Source organism: Manihot esculenta, chromosome 3 (genome assembly GCF_001659605.2).
Source record: "Manihot esculenta cultivar AM560-2 chromosome 3, M.esculenta_v8, whole genome shotgun sequence".
NCBI classification, from domain to species: Eukaryota; Viridiplantae; Streptophyta; class Magnoliopsida; order Malpighiales; family Euphorbiaceae; genus Manihot; species Manihot esculenta.
Window position 1 is genome coordinate 30,947,246 of NC_035163.2, and position 20,374 is coordinate 30,967,619.

At 34.9% G+C, this 20,374-nt stretch overlaps 3 protein-coding genes across 9 annotated transcripts; 1 reads left to right on the plus strand and 2 right to left on the minus strand.

Annotated features, from left to right (window-relative positions):
* Positions 1 to 65: 65 nt before the first annotated feature.
* On the plus strand, positions 66 to 5,747 carry LOC110610340 (probable E3 ubiquitin-protein ligase MARCHF10). 4 transcript variants are annotated; one of them, XM_043955180.1, is made up of 8 exons: positions 66 to 355; positions 2,006 to 2,419; positions 2,642 to 2,762; positions 3,141 to 3,588; positions 3,816 to 3,888; positions 4,142 to 4,232; positions 4,316 to 4,395; positions 5,435 to 5,747. In XM_043955180.1, exons 1-8 carry the CDS (start codon positions 299 to 301, stop codon positions 5,567 to 5,569), a joined length of 1,419 nt encoding a protein of 472 aa, XP_043811115.1. In that variant the 5' UTR covers positions 66 to 298; the 3' UTR covers positions 5,570 to 5,747. The 4 variants fall into 4 exon arrangements, with proteins under 4 accessions (XP_043811115.1, XP_021605909.1, XP_021605910.1 ...); XM_021750217.2 differs by having other exon boundaries at positions 3,279 to 3,588; XM_021750218.2 differs by having other exon boundaries at positions 3,303 to 3,588.
* A 163-nt stretch (positions 5,748 to 5,910) lies between these two features.
* On the minus strand, positions 5,911 to 11,950 carry LOC110610339. 3 transcript variants are annotated; one of them, XM_021750216.2, is made up of 9 exons: positions 11,570 to 11,949; positions 10,622 to 11,113; positions 10,279 to 10,335; positions 7,479 to 9,925; positions 7,128 to 7,397; positions 6,965 to 7,045; positions 6,559 to 6,670; positions 6,403 to 6,469; positions 5,911 to 6,255 (listed from the first exon to the last, which is right to left on the minus strand). In XM_021750216.2, the coding sequence occupies exons 1-9, from the start codon at positions 11,688 to 11,690 to the stop codon at positions 6,159 to 6,161; spliced, it is 3,744 nt and encodes a 1,247-aa protein (XP_021605908.1). In that variant the 5' UTR covers positions 11,691 to 11,949; the 3' UTR covers positions 5,911 to 6,158. The 3 variants fall into 3 exon arrangements, 2 of the variants coding, with proteins under 2 accessions (XP_021605908.1, XP_021605907.1); XM_021750215.2 differs by having other exon boundaries at positions 10,622 to 11,116; XR_006350252.1 differs by lacking the exon at positions 5,911 to 6,255 and having other exon boundaries at positions 6,432 to 6,469; positions 6,559 to 6,863; positions 10,622 to 11,116; positions 11,570 to 11,950.
* A 1,616-nt stretch (positions 11,951 to 13,566) lies between these two features.
* LOC110611007 lies at positions 13,567 to 19,980 on the minus strand. Of its 2 annotated transcripts, none has more exons than XM_021751102.2 (2): positions 19,847 to 19,980; positions 13,567 to 17,155 (listed from the first exon to the last, which is right to left on the minus strand). In XM_021751102.2, the coding sequence occupies exon 2, from the start codon at positions 16,980 to 16,982 to the stop codon at positions 14,016 to 14,018; it is 2,967 nt and encodes a 988-aa protein (XP_021606794.1). In that variant the 5' UTR covers positions 16,983 to 17,155; positions 19,847 to 19,980; the 3' UTR covers positions 13,567 to 14,015. The 2 variants fall into 2 exon arrangements, with proteins under 2 accessions (XP_021606794.1, XP_021606795.1); XM_021751103.2 differs by having other exon boundaries at positions 19,773 to 19,920.
* Positions 19,981 to 20,374: the final 394 nt, after the last annotated feature.

Consider the following 20,374-nt stretch of genomic DNA (forward strand, 5'->3'; position numbering starts at 1 on the left):
TGACCACCACACCCACTGGCCGCTGGCCGCTGCTCACATGCCTTCAGAATTTATTTTTTTTTTGGCATAGGTGCCTTAAGAGTTAAGACCCATAATTTAATTCTCAAAGCAAAATAGTTACCAAATAAAAAACTCCAACTTTCACCTCTCTTTATATTTCCTGATTCTATCATTGCTCTACCTCTTTTGGGTTTCCATTATTTGCCCTTTTCTTCTTCTTCTGCTTCTTCTGTTGTATATATTTTCTTTATGATCTCTTGAGGTTCTCCAAAAGTCCCTTTTTTATTTGCCGTCAATCATGCAAGCAACTCAAGCAGCCACCAATGGAGTTGCAGAGGTTCCTTCACAGTCACAGGTTAGTTCTTAAGATTCTCCCATCTCATTTTATGCATCTGCCTGTGTACTCTGTACCTTTATATTTCATAGATTAGCTTGCCTTTTCTGGGTAAGTGAGACTCTCCTAAAAGGTTGGTTAAATCTTCCAACTTTATCTACTTTTAAGAAATATAGCACCTTTTCCCAGTCCTGTATAATTTTATGGTCTCATGGAAATCAAGCTCTTATTTTTAACCTTTTTCCCACTTTCTTTTCTTTTGTTGGGTGATCATCTCAGATTATCGACAATTTCTAAGTTCTTCTTTTTGTTGTTTCATGATTTAATCCTCTGTTCTTCCAATTTTAGCTGACTTTTTTTTTTGTTATTCGGACTTGTATGTATAAACCTATTATTATTCCATTTAGACTCCGTTTGCTTGGAAAAAGAGTTTTCGTACATGGGGAATATTTTATCACGAAATTATTTTTCAAGAAAATAACTCATTTTTCCAGTTTAATTGGAATGTTAAAAAATAAAGTGCCTTAACAAGATTTATGTATTTTCCTAAAAAAAAGATTTATGTATAAAATGTTCGGTGGCAGTGATAAGAATTTCATTCAAAAGAGTGAGTAATTTTCCTGAAATAACTTAATATTTCCATCAATCAGTTAAATATTTTTATTTACCAATTTTCCTTAAACGTTCCAAATGCAAGAAATGCCATAATTTTTTTTTTCCCTGGAAAATGTTTTCTGTAAAACAAACAAAGGCTTAATATGTTCTTTTATTCCTTTGGTCGCGGGTGCTTGGTCTTTGCTTATCCAATTATTTTAGTTTTTTATTTTGTTGAAGATTTATCTTGCAAGTACAGCCAATTCAATTGATTCAGAACTAAGGTCTCTGGTAGCAGAAACTGTTAATAGATTTGTTGTTGGCGACTAAACATCAATGACACGGATGGAATATTTTACCCAACTTTTTTTAATAAAAGTTGCAACACTTCTCAAAAGACACCATTGAGAAAGATATCTTTTGTCTGCTTAACATCCTAGTGGTGGCAGGCTGAGGAGCTAATGATAATTTTCCCCTTGAAATGGTAAAGGAAATCTACTGAATGTACACATTTTTTGTGTTAAAGTGCACTGTCAGATTATTGGTCTATATTTTGCATTTCTAAATTTAGACAGAGAGTTTAAACACCACCATTTTCTGTTTCCCTGGAAGTTTAGCAGCTTGGTATGAAATGATCATTGGTAAGAATGATCTTAATTGTGTGTCGAATGCAGGCAAGCTCTTCGGAATTTGCAAGCAAAAACACTGCTATATAATGTCGAGAACACACATAATTGCCAACTAGGCCAAGATTTAGATAGAAGTTAGAATCCTCTGATTAAAATTAAAATAAGACTCATTGAAGAATCATTTCCCCTCTCCTTAGAAAGAGGAATGATAATGTAGTTCAAATATTTGGTTTCATTAGCAGATGTTGCTATCCTTTTTGTTATATGTACAACCTTTCCTATGCTAGAAGTCTTAAACGAGATGTTTGCTTCAAGTCCATCAAATGTTGCTGGATTCAGGATAGGCATACCACTTGGTCACTTGGTTCATATCTTCTATTTTGGCATGGCATAGTCCTTGGGAAACTCATGACCAAAATGAATGAGGGTTAATGCTTGTTACTTGCAGGGTGCCCCAAAACATGTGAAACCCTCCAATGCAGAAGTTTCAAATCCAGAACCAGGTGGAAGGCGCTTGCATCTTTCAGTTCAAATACCCCCTAAACCTGTAGGTTTAGACACTAGTAGAAGTGGAAAAGGTTATGTCCACCCCCAAAATTCATGTAAAGGGAGTTCATCTTCATCCTCTGGTGGTTTGTTGCGAGGTTTAAGTTTCAAGAAAAAAGGTGTTGTACCTGATAGTGAGAGGAGCTTTCTCATCAATTCAGATCATACCACAGTTCCAGAAAGTCCTGTTATGGCCAATCTCAGGTCAGCTTGGCAAAGGTGCACATCTCTTCCTGTTACGCCTGCGTCAAATTTGTCACCTGCAGTTTCCACCCCCATATCTGCAAAAATGCCTAGTGAATCTCATAAAGCAAGTGTAAGCTACACCATTGCTTTTCTGCTGCCTGTTAAAGACTTTAAGCATAAGTTTCAATTCATTTTGATTTTCTCGAAAGGTCTTCCTGAATTATCCTCTGATTTTAACAAAGTTAATTGTTGATTAACATTGGCACAATTATTTCTCTTTTGAGCAATGTATGGTGTACAAATTTTATAGAAGAAAAAAAATTCTGAAGTAATTATGGTAATCCTTATTCAGAAGGGAGCAGTTCGGGGAGTTGTTTCTAGGTCCCTCTCAATGTCTGGGCGGAATATTGTAATTGTGCGGTCTTCATCTTTTGCTACTCGCGATGAGAATGACTTGACAAATCCAAGCGATGGTATAAAGTAGCACACCTTCCATTACTCAAGTTCTTCATTTCTATTATTCATGCTATTTGTTGAATTAGTGGTTCTTTAAGTTGACATTTATGTAGAATTGAGTGAAGTTAGTATATTTTATAAATTCTAGATGTCTAAGTTTTTTTATGTTTGCACAGGATCTAGGATGATAGCCTGCTTCCTAGAACAAAAGTTTTATGTGCATGATCAAATTTAATTTTTCAGTAATGGTATACTGGCAGCCTAATTTTTAAAGTTTTTAAAAATTTTAAAAATTTATGGCTTGGGAAATTGATTAAACTCACAGGTCCTTCCTTGATTTGATGGGAAAATTTTAGTCACCAGGTTCTTGTCTATTTTTCATGCATGCCATTAAGATAATTGCAGAACAATCAATGGTTATGTGGTCTTCAAAGAAAATGCAAGAAACAGTATGATGAAGCTCCTATACATACCAGTCATGCACTGGCATCCTCAACTATATACCTCTGTAACTTATTCTTATTGGCAAACAGATCAAATATCTTCTGTTCCTGTAGAAGTTGATGATGAAGAAATTCCTGAAGAGGAAGCTGTATGTAGGATCTGTCTTGATGTATGTGAAGAAGGAAATACGCTCAAAATGGAGTGCAGTTGCAAAGGTGCTCTTCAACTTGTACATGAAGAATGTGCAATTAGATGGTTTACCACAAAAGGAAATAAGAACTGTGATGTATGTGGCCAAGAGGTTAAGAACTTACCTGTAACTTTGCTTCGAGTGACGACCTCTGCCCAAGGCAATAGCAGACAGGAACAGGGTGGCCATATGAGGTCACAGTCAATAAGGTATTATGACATGAGGTTAATCATGTGCCAACTGTTGAACATTCTGTCTGGATTCAGTTACTTGTCCAATCAGCATAACCAAATATATCCTTTTTATTCTTTATATTTTTACATGAAATTAGCTGAATATATTCTTCTTAATTACGTGTGACATTCTGTCACTAAAATGTAATTTTTTCACATTCTCTGCTAACTTTGATCTTTTGTTTTATTCATGTCTTGTGCAGTGCATGGCAGGACTTTGTGGTGCTTGTTTTAATCAGCACCATATGCTACTTCTTTTTCTTGGAGCAATTATTGGTATGTTATGTAGCAACTAGAGAGCTTAGAAATTAACTTATATACCTTTTCTGAAAGCTAAATTTTTAACTTATCTCATTCTGTAACTAAGATTTTCTAATGCATTTGCCAAAGTGTGCTGCAAGGAACGAGGTGGTTGTGGATTGCATATTATATTTCTCATTTGAGGAATTTTTTTTTTCATGCCATAGAAAGAGTTGACAATTGAATGTTTGCATGGCAACGTTAACTATCTGTTTTTTAAATTTTGTAGATTCATGACATGAAGACCCGAGCAGTTGTAATTGCCGCACCATTTGCGTTTACTTTGGGGCTTTTGTCATCTATCTTTGCCGTTATTTTAGGTATACCTATTTCTGAAAATCTACAAGAAGCTTCTTTTTGGACTGAGGTAGTCTTATTGTATGCTTGCATGATTTATTTGCAGCAATCAGAGAGTATATATGGACATTTGCTGCGCTTGAATTTGCACTTATAGCCATTCTTGTGCACTTATTCTATAGCATGGTAAGCAACATATCTGGCTTTTATTTTCTCCCTTCCTCCCCGAGCCCCAAAAGCAACAACAAATAAAATCTCCCTCCAAAATACCCTGCGTTTTGTGTTCAATGGAGGAAGCAATGCTGTGTTGGGTACTAGATTTCTGTGGTAAAATTAACCTGGAAGGAAGGTTGTTTCTTGTCCGTGAATGCAATGGTTTTCAATAATTATTTTTCAATACATCGACAGTGTTGGATGATAAAGAATAAAATGCTATTTAGGATATCATATAGTTTCATTACTTAAAGCTGCAGGATTTGGTTCAGAAACAATTTAACTGGCATAGGTACATGAGGATCATTTTTTAATTAAGGCATTAAGCTTTACAAATAGCTTATCTATCTCTGCTACCATATTCCAGTACCATTGATTTTTAGGATTTCTATGCCATCTTAGTTCCGTTGGATCCATCTGCCGCCATGCAACTTCAAGAACCACTGGAGGACAAGTTTTGCTGGTGTCTTTCCTTTGCACAACATGCAAAACTTGTTCTCGTTTTCTGACTCATTCCTCCTTTCAATCTTTATATAATTTCCTCCTTTTTAGATCTTTAATTTCTTTTACTTCCAATACAAGTGCGTCTCAAGGTCAATTTTGTGAGGGTTCCCAAATTTTGTGCTTATCAAAAGTTAATTTAGAAAAGAGAAGAACATGATGAAGCTCATTCAAGCTTAGCTAAGAGGTTAATAAGGAGTACATAACGCTAATGAGCAACACCATCACCCATATCAGATTCCCAAATCGGCCGGTCATTGCCAATTGTAGCTACTTTAATGAGAGGGCTAGCTGCTTCTTTCCTCATGAAAACAGCATGCAATTTGTCTAACATCAATAGTAAATATGGGTAAAAAGTTTAACTTATATTCAGGTTATCTTCATTTGCTTCACCATTTCAAATTTCTATATTTGGTTATTTACGACATCGTTAATACATCTGACTATGCTTCTTAATATTTGGAGTATTAACTCATTTCATGGTTTAAAGTCTGATGAAATTTTGTTGCAGCTACATCTGAAGGCCATTTATGCTATATTGGTTTCATCGGTTATGGGGTTTGGTATGTCTATGAGCCTCAACTCATTGTATATTCAATATTTTGCTTGGCGAGTTCAGGTTGCCCAGAACCCTAGTCCAGTATGACTGGTCGCCAAGAGACAATATGCAACATCTATGATGTTCATTTGCAGGTGGATTTATGGTGCTCATATTTCTTGATGTATATCAATAAACTTGGAAAGAAACAAAGTAATGGTGCCATTAAAATTTTGTATGACCAATGTGTTATGTGTTATGAGATGAGAGAATCTATTTCACAAAAGTTGAGAGGTTTTAGTTTAGTTTTTTATTGTTAATTAAAACGTGCAAATAGGGCATTTAACTCGTTGATCTTGTATAAAAGAAATCAAATAATTGCAATTCATCATATCAGGGCGATAATGAGAGAGACAGTTATAGTTATTTGAGAATGATAAGCAGAGATGGGTAAGAAAGGAAACGTAACTCTACATTACAAGCGTCGTATATACAAATTAAATATCCAATAAATCAATCTGGATATGTACAAAGAAAACACCCCACTCCCACCAACGAAAAGGATTGGTTGTTGTAACTCTCTTTTAGTGATATTCGGCTTTCTTTGGGTGATTATTGTGTGATATTCCAAATCTATGAATCAATCACAAGATTTGAATATTCCAAACCTTCTGGATTGATACGAGATCCCTTCAAGTTATTTATGCTTAGGAACAGGAACGAAACCATCACCATCCTTTTTCATCCATATTGTAGAACGAGTTCTCTTCACATGATCTGCAAAGAGCTGATGCCTGTCATAAAGGAATAATTAGAACAAATATAAATATCCGATTTCGAGATGCATGAAGGTGCTTATGAAAAGACTGCTGACAGCAAGTAAAACATTCAATTGCCGAACACATCGTGAAAGTAATGCTCCCAATAAAAACGGCGCTTACCTTTCATATTCCAGCTTTTGAGTAACTATCCCATTTAGTAGTAGCTCTGAACTGTAAATAGCCGCCCCTGGAAGTATGAAGTGTGGGATGCTAAATAATCACGAGTCTATACTTAATGCGTTATCTAAAAACAAGTGAGAGCACAAGTATCCAAACCTCTTTCAAGGAAAGGTACACAAACTTCATAATCCTCTTCACAAGATAAAACCAACAGATCCTCTAGGACCATATCATCCTTGAGAGTAGATCTGCCAACTCTCTCCATCGCCTGAAAAACATTTCCACCAGATACAACTAGAGATGCAGTATCAAATGCAAAAGCATCTAAAGGCTAAATGGAATGACCAAACTTCAAAGGACCAGCAGATAAAGAAAAACAGGAGAAATTAAGAAATGTGGCAGGTTGGTGCATCCGCGGGTGAGGGACAGAGATATCAGGCAAGGATATAAATCCAAATCTTCTATGAAACCAGCAAGGCCATCAACGAAAACAATTTAAATGCAAAAGAAACTAATCCAATCAGCAATATAAAATTCAAATTATATGGATCACAGTACATACCTGACCACAAACTGCTTTAACCAAGCCTGAAATGATTTCTTTACTAGGCTTTATGCTGGGAGTGATCAAAACTCTTCGACCCTACAGAAACGTTAATTTAGTAACTAATTCAGCCAATGCAACAAGTTAAACCAACAATAAATAAAAACTTCTTTAAAATCACCTGCAGAAGTGGATGCTGACGTGCATGTGCCAATGAAACTGGCATATCAAAACCAAATTCTTTTTCCTTCTTCACGTCCCTGAGTATGTATTTTTGCTCGTCAATATAATAATTAGCCCGTCCCACATTCTCAAGCCATAAATGTGTCACCACCGGTTTGCCAGAAGCAATGGCTTCCAACATATTCCTTGTACGCACAAACTTATCAGTAATAAAGTGTGTTGCATCTGTAATAGAGGATGCTATGGAAACTTTAAGCCGGTCCACAATCTGTAAAACCAGAACAAGACATATCTAAGTTAAAACAGCATAAATGTTATGCAAAAGAGCTCATGGAAACCAGAGGACTACCTTCCTCTGCTGCTTAATTATATCCTCATCCAAGTGGTGGCTTAACAAGACTCTAACATTAGCCAAATCTCTTCTCTTCCGTGAATCTTTTTGTGCAGAAATAGGTCCTAGTTCCTTGGCACATAAGCTACTAAATTCTCTCATGAGACATGATCTTGAGAGCCTCTTCTTGCGTGATTGCTTAAAATATTCATTACCAATACAGACAGGTGATGCAGCATTCACAGGTGTTGTACAGTTAGCCGGGGAAGTACACATTGAATTAGATAAATCAGTTGCCCCCTTTGGTAAATTATCTGAACCAACTTTTACTTTATGTTCAGTAGATGGCGATGAATGTGAATTCTTCGTTATGTCAGGTAATTTTTCCTTTGCTCCCATTTGATCAACAGAATTCTTCTTCTCATTCTCAATGAAAGTAGAACTAAGAACAGCATCGTCTGAATGTGATTTATCTACACTTCTTAGTGATGATTCTACTTCAAAATTTTGGAAGGAAGATAAGTCTGGACCAACAGATAGGGAGGATCGTGTTTTTCTCTTTGCGTTTAAATCAGCAAGACTGGTAGTTTTAGCATCACTCCGTGGCCTTTTGGGCATACTTGTAGACTTTCCAGCAATTACTGGCTGATTAGATGCCTTGGACTTAGCATCTAAGTTAACCAGTCCATTAAGCTGGCCTGATTTTTGTCGACAAGATCTTCTTCGTCTTGGGAAACTCATGCCATTATTCGTAGCTGTCAATTTTGATTTGAAGTTTTCATGTTCTCCAGATTGTCCAGAGACCACTTCTGAAGATTTCCCTTTAGCATCCAACACCTTGGCAGCATCAATACCAACACCAGCTTCATTTCGTCTGTGGGCACCAATCTCATTTGTACAGTTTGTTTCTTCTCCACAAACACGAGACACATTCTCAGCTCTTTTCAATTGAGATGCAACCAAGGAATACCTAGTTCGATGAGCAATGGGTGTCAAATTAACAAATTCCTCTGGAGAGCTCTGTTTCTTAACTGAGCAACTTCCAGTTAAAGCAGATTCATGATGTCCATCATGCACATCATGTAGGCTGCTTTCGATATGTCCTTCAGCTATTTTAGAAGGCTTTTTGTCTGCCCTTTTTATCTTATTGGTCATTGAGAGTTGAACATCGGATTTAGCCCTCTTCCTTCTTGTCTTTACTAGACCCATATCAGACTCATTTCCAACAATCTCAGAATGCTTCTGTGATGAAATTGGAGGCCGTTTGTTTGATTTAGCACCAATTGTCTTTCTTTTCTTAGATTGTCTTGGGGCAACCTCCTTATCATTGTCTTTACTAAAAGAGCATTGCTTACTCCTCTTAACTTTTCTTCCTGGAGATCCTTTTTGGGAGTATGAATTTCCTGGCACATTGTTAGCATCAGCGTTTGCAATTCCATCCCCATACAGTAAGGCTTCCATGGCTTCAGCAGCCATTTGAGTGTCAAAACCTACATCAAGCCCTTGTGGCCTATGATTCCTGGCAAGGCCAGCTTCTAATTGCCCTACTGTAGTTGCTATATTAGATTGTTCATCAAACTCGTTGACTAGATTCTTTTTAACATTCATTTCAACGTCTGGTTCTGTCTTATTTAGTTTGGTGTTATCCAGCACTATTTTAGAATCCGAGTGAATGACCATTTCATTCTGGACATCTAATTTTCCTTTATATTCACTGCATCCACCTAGTTGTTTTCCTTTGGCCTTCTGGGGTTTCATAAAAGATCTTTGCCCAAGATTCAGACTACCAAAAAATTCTTCCTTCCTTCTACAGAAAATATCTCCCCCTCCCTCATCTTCTAGTCCGTCATCCCAGTCAAAAATTCCTGCTTTCCTGTTGGTGCCTCTATCATTGGTTTTCTTGGCCAAATTTTGTGGCCCTTTCGTGGCTGAAACAAAAGTTGCTTTTCCCTTGCTACTCTTTCCCACGATGAATTCATCGAACATGGCCTTGTTCTCTTCAATCACCCTTTGCACACAGGCAAATGCATTGGCTTGAGATGATTCTCCAGGTTCTTGGGAGTCAATATAGCTCAACCCAGCAAGACCATCATCACAAGTAGGCAACTGATGCATTTCTCTTCCCCCTGCAGTATTATCATTGCTGGAAGCAAGTTCTTCATCTTCAACAAAGTAATCCTCACCAAAAAGTTTTCTCACTGTAGAATGGCCAAGCTTATTATCATGCAAATTTATCAATCCCTTAACTTCATTGTTGTATCTTCCTGTATCAAACACCTGATCAACTTCCTTCCAAGCTTCTGTATTTGACCCATTGTTTTTCATAGCATGTCCTTCTGAAGTCTGATTATTAGCCTGGGGAGAAGAAGACTCACTGTTGGCTCCCTTCAAAGCAATTCTGGAAGCTGCTAGACCAGATACTCGCAAAGACGCTGCACGAACTGAAGTAAATCTTGCAATAGATCCTAAGGCATTTATAAAAAAAAAAAGAATTAAAAAAAAAACACTCAGAACGAATAGTCCCATATCAGATGGCAGTTATGAGCAGAAATGAAATAGAAATTGCACGAGATCAAATACAAATTCCAGCCTTCCTTATTACATTGACAAATATAAATTGCACACTATCAATATCAATCATTTAAACCTCAGGTTCTCACACCAAATACTTGAATTAGTCCCACTTCATAAGGTAGTTCAGACAGAGAGAGAGAGAGATATCTCCTAGCCACTGCTCCATGCAATATAAATAATCCTTGGAGTTTTGCACCAGAAAAGGCATGATAAATAACACAAAACAAGAAGAAAGAACACAAACCACGCTTTGGTTCTTGGCTAACTTGACTAGTTGGGGTCTTGGGAGAAACATTGAGTCCTGAAATGCACAGATATCATAATTTTAGTTTTCAAAACTGATAAAATTTATTACATGAAGAAGTTGCAAGTGAACATTTCAGTTCAATTCTTACTGTTTCATGAGCATATCGATACAGAAATGAAATTAGAAAGACAAAACCAACCAATTAAAGAAATGACATTTCATTCAACAAAAAAAAAAAACCATCTTTTAAATTGATGATAATCTAATCATAACTCATAAGTGTCCTTTAGAATTTTATACTGAATTCATTTGTCACAGAAGGTTCATAAGGATAACTCACTGGAACTACAGTTTTCATTGGGTTGCTCCACCACTCTGTTCTCACTGTGTTCAAGAGAAGTATGCCAACTCCTCTCCCCATCCAATGATTCACGTTTGCCTCTTCTTTGAGATTCATCGTCAGAGAACCCATCACTATCACTCAGAACTTCAGTTTTATCTGTTCCTTCACCATCACTGCTAAAATAATCTACTAATTGAGTGTCCATTTGTTCAATGCACACAGGATCATCCAGTACTTGTGTTTCACCTCCAAGGTCAACTACTTGGGTCTCAAATTCATCTTCAATTGGAACAGTGTCATCAAAACGTACAGTATTTTGCACCAATTGAGTGTCCATGAACTCCGGGCAAAGAGGATCATCCAGTACTTGTGTTTCACCTCCAAGGTCAACTAATTGAGTCTCACAAGCATCTTCAACAGGAAAAGTGTCATCAAAAGGAACAGTACTTTGTACCCATTGTACCGTGCTAGCATTGCAGCCTTTTTCACCTACTTATAGTTTTTAAAGAAAACACCGAAATTCTATTAGAAATGACTGAAAATATTAAACTGTGCCACAATTGCGAAAATTTTTCAAGCATAGATTACTGATATAAAACCACTTAAAAAGAATCAGGAGAATCAACAGCATGAATGCACAGCCAAATTCTATATAATTATTTGCATTAGCATCTCTAAAGAAAGATGAACTGAACACAATACTCATCCTAGACATCCAGAAACATAGAGAGCAATGCGAGGACTCGAACATAATCACCTGCACATATCAAATTACTGTATTCTCATCTATAACAATTCAATAAAGATTTACTATTCCTCATTAACAAAAAAAAAAAAAAATCAGTCTCTCAATCAAACTGATCTCGAATCGAACAAAAATGACGATTAAAAAACAAAGTTTAAGGTGTGCAACAACACAAATCGAATAAGTATCAGTGGTTTTACCAGGCAAGGAAGAGGGAAAAGTCTGAGAATCAAAGGGCTGAGTGTCGTTATATGAGAAATGGGGATTTGGGTCATCTTGCATTGGTTTAGTATGGGCATCATGGTCTCCGAGAGAACCCATAATCTAAATTCATCAGCAGAATGAAGTCAAAATGCAAGCAATTAAAACTCTGGAAAATTAGTGAACTTTAGACAGAGACTTGATCGGAATTGAAGTGAAAGGAACAGAAACACCGACAGACAGACAGTGACAGAGAGCGTGCGAGCGAGTTGGTTAGGGTTAACAGGTCGGAGAAAATAGGGAGATTTTGGAGGGAAAATTGCTACCGTCCGTTAGGCCTGTGGATTTCACCAAAAGACTTGACCCTAGCTCTCAATTAAGTACTAAAGAGAGTAAAAAAGAGCTTTCTGCAATATTTCACTGGTTAATTTTCGTAAGATATGATTATTTATTTACTGTTATAATTAAATTAATAAAGGCTTTATTCAAAAAAAAATATATCAAAGATTGCGCTTCTATAAATAAATACTCTAATATTTTTCTTTTTGAATAAAAATAAAAAAATATATTTATTTAAATCTAATTCATCATATATTAAAATATTTTTAAAATATAAATAAGTAAATATTTTTTTATAAAAAAACAGATGATATCTAATTCAATATCTTTTAAATTTATGGTAAATCAGAGTTGTCTATTAATTTTTTTTATAAATAATTTTATTTTATTTTATTTTATTTTTTATTTTACTTAAATTAGAAATTACTTTTTTAATGCATGCTATTTATTTATATTAACAATAGAGTCTTATCTTATTAAACAAAATTTATTAGTTTTAAAAATAATTTAATAATAAAATTTATTTAAATTTTAGTGAAATAAAAAGAGAGAATAGTATAATAAATAAAACAAGACAAATATATTCGCTGTTAACTAAATTTAGTTGTATAATTTAAAGAGTAAATAAATAAAGGCTACCGTAATTTTTTATATATCTAATTAATTAGAAAGTTATCAATATAACATTTATAGAGTAACTGAGGATATATATCTTAATTTATGGGCATAAAATATTTTTTAAAATATTATTGAAGGGTTCAAAATAATAATGATATTGTGTTGGATGGAGCGATTAAACATATTAGATAGTATGCAGTTTTTATAATAGAAATTCGGACAGTATTTGAAATTTTTTAATTAATTTTACCTAAAAATTTATAATAACTTGTTTATTTTATAAATATAAAAAATTCTCTATTATCCGAATTTAATTTTTCATGCGGATATTGTAGTTATTATTATTTATATCACAATCTCGTAGTCTCAATTGTCTAATATTTCGTCTAAATTTATACATTTATCTCATTTAAACTTATTCATTATAATAATATATTTATCTCGTTTAAACTTATCATAACAATATAATAGCAAAATTATTTTAGAAAAATACTCTACTTTCTTGTTGGATTGCGATTAGGCTTTCAAAATTAATTTTTATTTTATAACAAGGACAGTGTATATTAAAAAAAATATACACAATAAATTATTTTATTGATTTAAATGCAATAATGTATTTATTAAATAAATAACTAAAAAATATTTGCCACCCGAACCATAGGAATTTATTTTATTGATTTAAATCTGAACTTACTCGTTCAGATTGCTTTAGGGAAAAATTTAAAAAAAAAAAAAAAATGGTCCTTCATATTGTTATAATCAATTAACAGATTTCAATTGTTCAATTAACTATGATGCAACGATTAATTACACCTAATAATAATAGAATATAAATTCATAAAATATATTAAATAATAAAATATTATGAACTACATAAACATTATTTGTAAATAATTTTATCAAACAATTAATTTATTTACAGTTAACTTAATTACAAATTAAAAATACATTTTAATCCAGAAGTTAAAATAAATGACCAATTTAAACACCTGCTACTGCTAGGGCAAAAAGAAGAAATACAAGCAGAGAAGAGCACTCATGCATCCTCACAACAGCTACTTTCCAATGCATTTGCAATTTTACAAAAGATGGAGAAGATCTTTGCCCACCAAAAATTCTTCAAAATAGAACCTTTTTCTATTTGTTTTAAAATAAAACAAAAGACGAGCTGCTAGCGTTTTATCTCTACATTCAAATCAAGAAGAGCTAATATAGTATCTGTCATAAGAGTTTACAGGAAAATATAAAAGTGAAATAGGACTGCCACCAGAGTAAAGAAATCTAACTTCATTGGTTTGGTTAATTTGTCATTCCCATAACTCAATTGTGGCCTAACCAACCAAAGCTTCATGCCGAAATTGAAGGGATCAATAGAGTTTGAGCCAGCACTGTTTCTCCAGAGACCACAAGAAACTTTCCAAGGCAACCCCACAACACAGTTGGTATGCAGGCAAAGTAATGAGATGGCATTAGAATAAACCTGTCATGTTACTTCGAGGCAAAATAATAAACTGGTAACGCTAAAGGGTCAAGTTCCCAGAAGCCTCTTAGGCTGCCACCTCTCTCTTCTGTTAGTTGAAAAGCAGGAATCTGATGGGAGAACCTGAAAAGCTCAACACGGGGAACCTCCATTGTAACAGATGATCCTTCCTTTAACTGAGCCTTGAAAACAGAGTTAAAACCATCAACTTGTTCCAAAATTGAAACTTTGATCGCCAAGTCTTTTTCCTCGAGGACTTCCACTATCTCATGTTCACATATCCCCAAGTCAGAAGGTTTCATTTCGGCAGACCAGTTCTTATACAATGCCCAAATCTGATTTTTTCTAGGCAAAATGGTATGCTCATTTTTCCCAGCAGATACTACACTTAATTTATGAGAGAAGGAGTCGGCAGATGTATAAGATTGTGATTCACCCTTCTTAGTCCTAAATATTCCACAAGAAATGGGCATACCCTTATCATGCCATTCAATCGCACCATTTGGCAATGCACAAGCTTCTAGCCACCTAAGCCACAATCTGAAACCCCGTCCAGAAGCAATTTTTGTGATCTGACCATAGTACTTTGGCAAGCCATCCTCATCACTGTACAATGACCAGATCTGACCAACCTGAAACTTCTCAATGGATTTCTCAGCTTCAAAGTCGAAGAATTCTGCTTCTGGAATTTCAGTAGGTTCCGGGGTTGAAGCTGGAGGAGTTCTACAAACCTCATTGACTATGGCAACTTCAGGTTTTAGATAAGCACCCTTAATATCAGCCCAATGTGTCGTACTTGCTTCAGACTCCACTTCAGTTTTCACTGTATGTGAAGATCTTGAACACAGATCTCTGGGATATCTATTACCCGCGTCAATTACCATATCTTCAGGGACAGCGATCTCTTCAATGTTTTTGGGCAAACAAGCTGGATCGAGTTCAAAAGATCCTTTTGGCACACCTTGTCCTTCCTCACCCATCAATTTAAATGATGGAATCATGTGAGAAAAGCGAAATAGTTCACCTGGTGGAATTTGAAATGTCTCATTTCCTTCTTTACTGGTTCTACAAAAAACACTGACGAAGCCCTTCAACTTTCCTAAATACACAACACATGCACCGCTATCCTCCGTATATTCTGACAAGATCTCGACAAATTCATATTCAAATTTCTGGCTATGGTCTGCATCAGATTTCCATTTAATATCCCAGTTCTTGAATACAGCCCAAACTTCCCCTTTTCTTGGAAATATCTTGTAAGCGTCCCTTTGGCTGCCTTTTTCACAGTTAATCATATGGGAGAACATAGGTAGATCTTCAGTATTTTGCGAGCTTCCAATTTTAAACTTACCACAAGCAACCGGCAAGTTCTCATTGACCCATTGAATTTCATCCTCATCATCTGGGTCCGGCTCCAGCCATGTTATCCGCACTTTGAACGTAGGAGAGAAAACTTTCCTAATTCGAACATAAAATCTAGGCATAGCGTCCAAGGTGTCATAAACAGCCCATATTTGCCCTGTCGAAAAACACCTTTCATTCCGACCTTTGTCAAAGTCATTGAAATCTGGATCAGGACAGACATAATGCTCTGGTTCTGATGTGGATTTGGGGCTTGAATCTGATGCAAAGTCAAAATAAGCCTCGGAACTTTTCTTACAGCCACTTTCTTCTGCTTTTTCTTTTCCTTTTACATTCTTGGTGTCCTTGATTTCATTTGGAAAGCTCTCTGGACCTTCTTTTGGTTTCTCCTCATTCTTATCTTTCACACCAGAAGTTAGACCAGATTCACCAGAATGCTTATTTGTTTTCAAAATTTTGTCCTTCAATCCATTTCTGCAATCTTTTTCGCTGGCATGGGATGATCCACTTCCCTTGGGCTTCTTTGATTGGGTCACAAAATCTTCATCTTCACTCAAATTTTCCTTATATGAAACCTTCTGCTTACTTCGATTAGATCTCCTCAGGTTCTCTCCATAACATCCTGACTTCACTCTTGCCTTAAAATCACCATCTTCATCAACTACCACATCTTCTTCAGTATCAATGCTACTATCACTGTCACAACTTTCACTTGATTCTGAATCTTTTTTCCTTTGTCTCTTGCCATTTACCTTTTGTGAACCTAACTCAGAACTGAAACCTTTCTTCGGAAAGAACTCAGTTCTAGATTTCTCAGGGCTTGATTTGCTCTGACGAGTGAGCTCCACTTTGTTAAAAGCCTGATTTGGCATATCTTTCTTTTCACTAAATGCTGACTGATTCAAGTTAGTTGCTGTTGGAGCCCCATGCACAATCCTCTCATATGCAATGAAGGGTTTAGTACAATGTTGACAAATAAGAGACTTGTTCATAACTTCCGCATAATATTGGTATTTCACATTACAAAATGGACAAGCTGTCCAGAAAGTTTTGCGAGCATTGAATGAACCCTGTTGAGCTGCTGGCTGCTGCATCTGCTGCTGGTGGGAATTGAAGCCCATAAAGTTGCTTCTATAATTATTTTGAGTTACAATGTTAGGGTTGTAGCTTGTCCTGTGCTGAGGCCTGTATGTTGGTGCAGGTTTACTCACAGAAGCTTTTCGTTTAATGTCATGCATCGTTCTTTTTTCTTTATCTAAAAGAACCCTTTGAGCTTCACCAATCAACTTGAAAGCAGCCTCCGCACCAGGGAACTTATTTTTGTCAGGATGAAGTAAGAGAGCAAACTTCCTATACTGCTTCTTGATTGTTGCCTCCTCAGCCGTCTGCTCAATCTGAAGGATGCCATACCAGTCCATCTCATTCCCAAAAAGCTTCTTATCAGCAGCACAATGCACATCGCAAACCATTAGCATATGGGAAATATTATCCAAATCTTTGTAAAGCTGCTGTGCTTTGAGTGCAATTTTACGAGCAGCATCAAAATCCTTGCTTTGCATCTTACTTTCAGCAATGCCCTTGGCTCTGATAGCCTCTTCTTTATTACACTCCATCACCAGACAAATTCGAAAAGAAACTGGCTCCAAATTGCTGCAAGAGCACGATATTAAGAAGCTATTTCAGAACATGATTCTCTCTTCAATATATAAACCTGTCAAGTTAACATTCTAAGCCTCCACTGAACACCAGAATTCTCAACTTATCAACTTCCACATTCACGTGGGCCCTGCAGATTTGTAGGGATCAATATAAGTCAGAGCCTTCTATTGACAAGGAAAAGAAGAAAAATGCATTGGAGCTAAAATGAAAAATATGCTTCTGATCACCATGTATTATATGTACATATTTATAGACTTTTCTTAGACCTTAGAACTAGCACGAATGCATGACTGATGCTAAATAAAGGCATTACATATTATTCATGCCAATGTTCATAAAATACATCTAAACTTGGAAAAACCAAATTATACATTCTAACAGGAAAAAAAAAAAGGGAAATGCATGATTTGCCCCTTTACCTTTTCATAAAAAGTAATTTTATCCCCTCAACTTAATCTCCATCCTATTTACCCACTCAACTTTTAAATTGTGAATAACTTAATCTCTCAATGTGAGAGCAAGTGCACATCGCCCCCTTCAACTTTCAATTATGCCATGTGATATGTAGCACATAAATACCACATGCTAGTTACAATGATTAAGTTATTCCATAATTTGAAAATTGAAAGGAGTAAACAAGATGAAGATAAAATCTAGAGGGTAAAGTGACTTTTTGTGAATGTGAGGAGGCAAATTATACAATCAACCCAATCGTACCTACTTCAGATGCAAAGCCTTGTTACCGAATGACATAAAAAGGGAAATAAATATATATATATATATTGGAATGCCCAACCAACTAAAAAAAAAAAATTGTAGCTACGGAAAGCAAACATCAGATAAAAAAAACATGATAATCCACAAACAGATGCCAAGAAGAAGAAGAAGAAGAAAATGAGAGGAGAAAAAGCAAAAGATAAGAAATCATCAATCATATCATTGTCCAGACACAAAAATAAAAAAAAAAAAAAAAAAATTAATCACTACATTAATAAACAGTTAAACACTTTAAGGTGTTGAGGTTCTAATAGAAGAATAGGTGTAAATGAACTGAGCCTAGCTTTGAAGAGCTCGAGCTCAACATTTTAAAATTTTCACCAAGTTCAAGTTCAAACTCAAATTATCTCCTCTAGCTCGGTTCATTTAGATTTCATTGGCTCAAGCTTGACTCGTGTTTATCTTGCTTCTCAAGATTGTGAGCTTAGCTTATATTTAGCTTGTGGACTAAGTTTGCAAGCTCAAGCTACTCATTAAGCTTCACTAGTCATATTACTAGAAAATCTATAATTTTATTAATTGATATCTAAAAATTATTATAGATAAAGAAAATCATATTATGTCATTAATTTAAAAAAGATGACATCATTTACTAATATCTTCAATTTTATAACTATACTTTAAATTTTTTAATTATATTTATAATTTTAAACAATAGTGAGTAATATATAAGGGAAAAGTACTCTTTAATCCTTGTGGGTATGGAAAAACTCATTGGTTGATCTCTCAATATGAAAAACACATTAAAACATTACTAAGGTTGAAAAGTCTAGTAATTAGTCCCTCTATTAATTTTAGTCGTTAAATATTGAAGAAAGTCTAAAAATACCTCAAACACGGAAAAACTAATTAGTAGACTTTTTTTTTTAAACCTTAGGAATGTCTTAATATAATTTTTTAAAACTAAGAGACCAATTACCGATGAATTTTCCCACACCACATGGACTAAATAGTAAACACTTAAAGGCCAAAAATTAATGAAAGGGTTAATTAGTAATTTTTTTAAAACCTCAAATAGGTTTTAATGTATTTTTCAAAATCAAATGACAAACAAATGAGTTTTATCATGCCATATAAACTAAATAGCAATTTTCCCAATATATAATTCATGGAATAGTGATAGAAAATTAATTTATGAAATATAATAGTGAACAAAAATAATCCAAATTCAATATAACTTGTGAAGCTTACAAGTTTGTAAATGAGCTAAATAATGAGCCATTTTAATAAGACTGTTTAATGAGCCAACTTACTTGTTCAATGCATTCATTCAGTGAGCCTAAATGAAAAGACTCACCAGCCTTTAGGAAAGTAATGAGCTCAAGCTCAAATAGTTCATTCTACAAGCCTAAACATTAAACTCAGCTCAGCTTGTTAAGAAAAGGAGTCTGCTTGAGTCAAGCCTATCGGCTATCGAACTAAGCCTTAAGCAGCTCACGGGTAGCTTGGCTTATTTACAATCCTAAGAATGGTATTATTTCTATACGAGAAACGCATGCCCTTCTATACGAGAAACCCATGCCCTACACATCTAAGCTTCAAACAAATACCAAGCTAGCTTCTAGTCAAGTTCAACTCTCTATAAGAACTTTCTATTTTAAACAGAACCTTAAAAGATATGGGATGAAGTAAAATGCAAATTTGAGACTCAAACCCTAATGATAGAAACTTTAGCATAACCAACAGAATCATCATACTGGTTGGGATCCAAAGCCCTAATTTGCACAGAAATTGGGCAAACCCCAATTTAAACATGAAATTTTCAAACTCAACCATCAAACTCAAACTCATTATTAACTCGTAAAGAACCGCAATAGCAAACCCATAGAAATGCAACCATCACATCAACTCAAAGTCTAAACCAGGTTGGTCCATCGATTCAAATAATGAAAATTCAGGGGCCAAAAAATAAGTAAGAACAGCAACCAAGTAAATTTAAGCAAAACCCAAGAGAAAATAAAGCTTACTTGGTTTGAGATCATAAGGGAAAAAAAAAAAAAAAAGGAAAGAAAATAACACGAGAAGAAAGAGCGAGAGATACCGCAAAATCAACTAGGCCCAGAATGAACCGAGGGTTTACGAAATTGAAGCAATAACTATCTATGTGTTTACCAAAATTCTCTATTTGCCACTCCATTCTTTTGAGTTTTATGCCCCATAGTTGTAATTCTAGTAAACTTGAGGGGCTCTTTCAGGATACAATTTTTAAAATTTGCCAATAGGTCCCTGCACCATCTTTAATTTTCATAAACAGGACCTTTAAATTTTGCAAAATTACAAAGAGCATTGCTATTAGGTGGGGATGTTTATGAGTTGGACACATATAATTGGGATTAAGACAAGTTAAATTTTGAAAAATACTATAAATATCGAGTTCAAAGCAAATTCAAGTTTTCTGTATTGAGTATTTATTATTTAAATTTATTTATATAAATAATTAATTAGATATATCGAGTTCAAAGCTTTTTTCTTTTAATGTTTTTTAATTTGCATGAATTTATCATACATTATTATTAGTTGTAATATAATATTTATAAGTATTTTAAAAAAATTGTGAAATTAAGTTGTC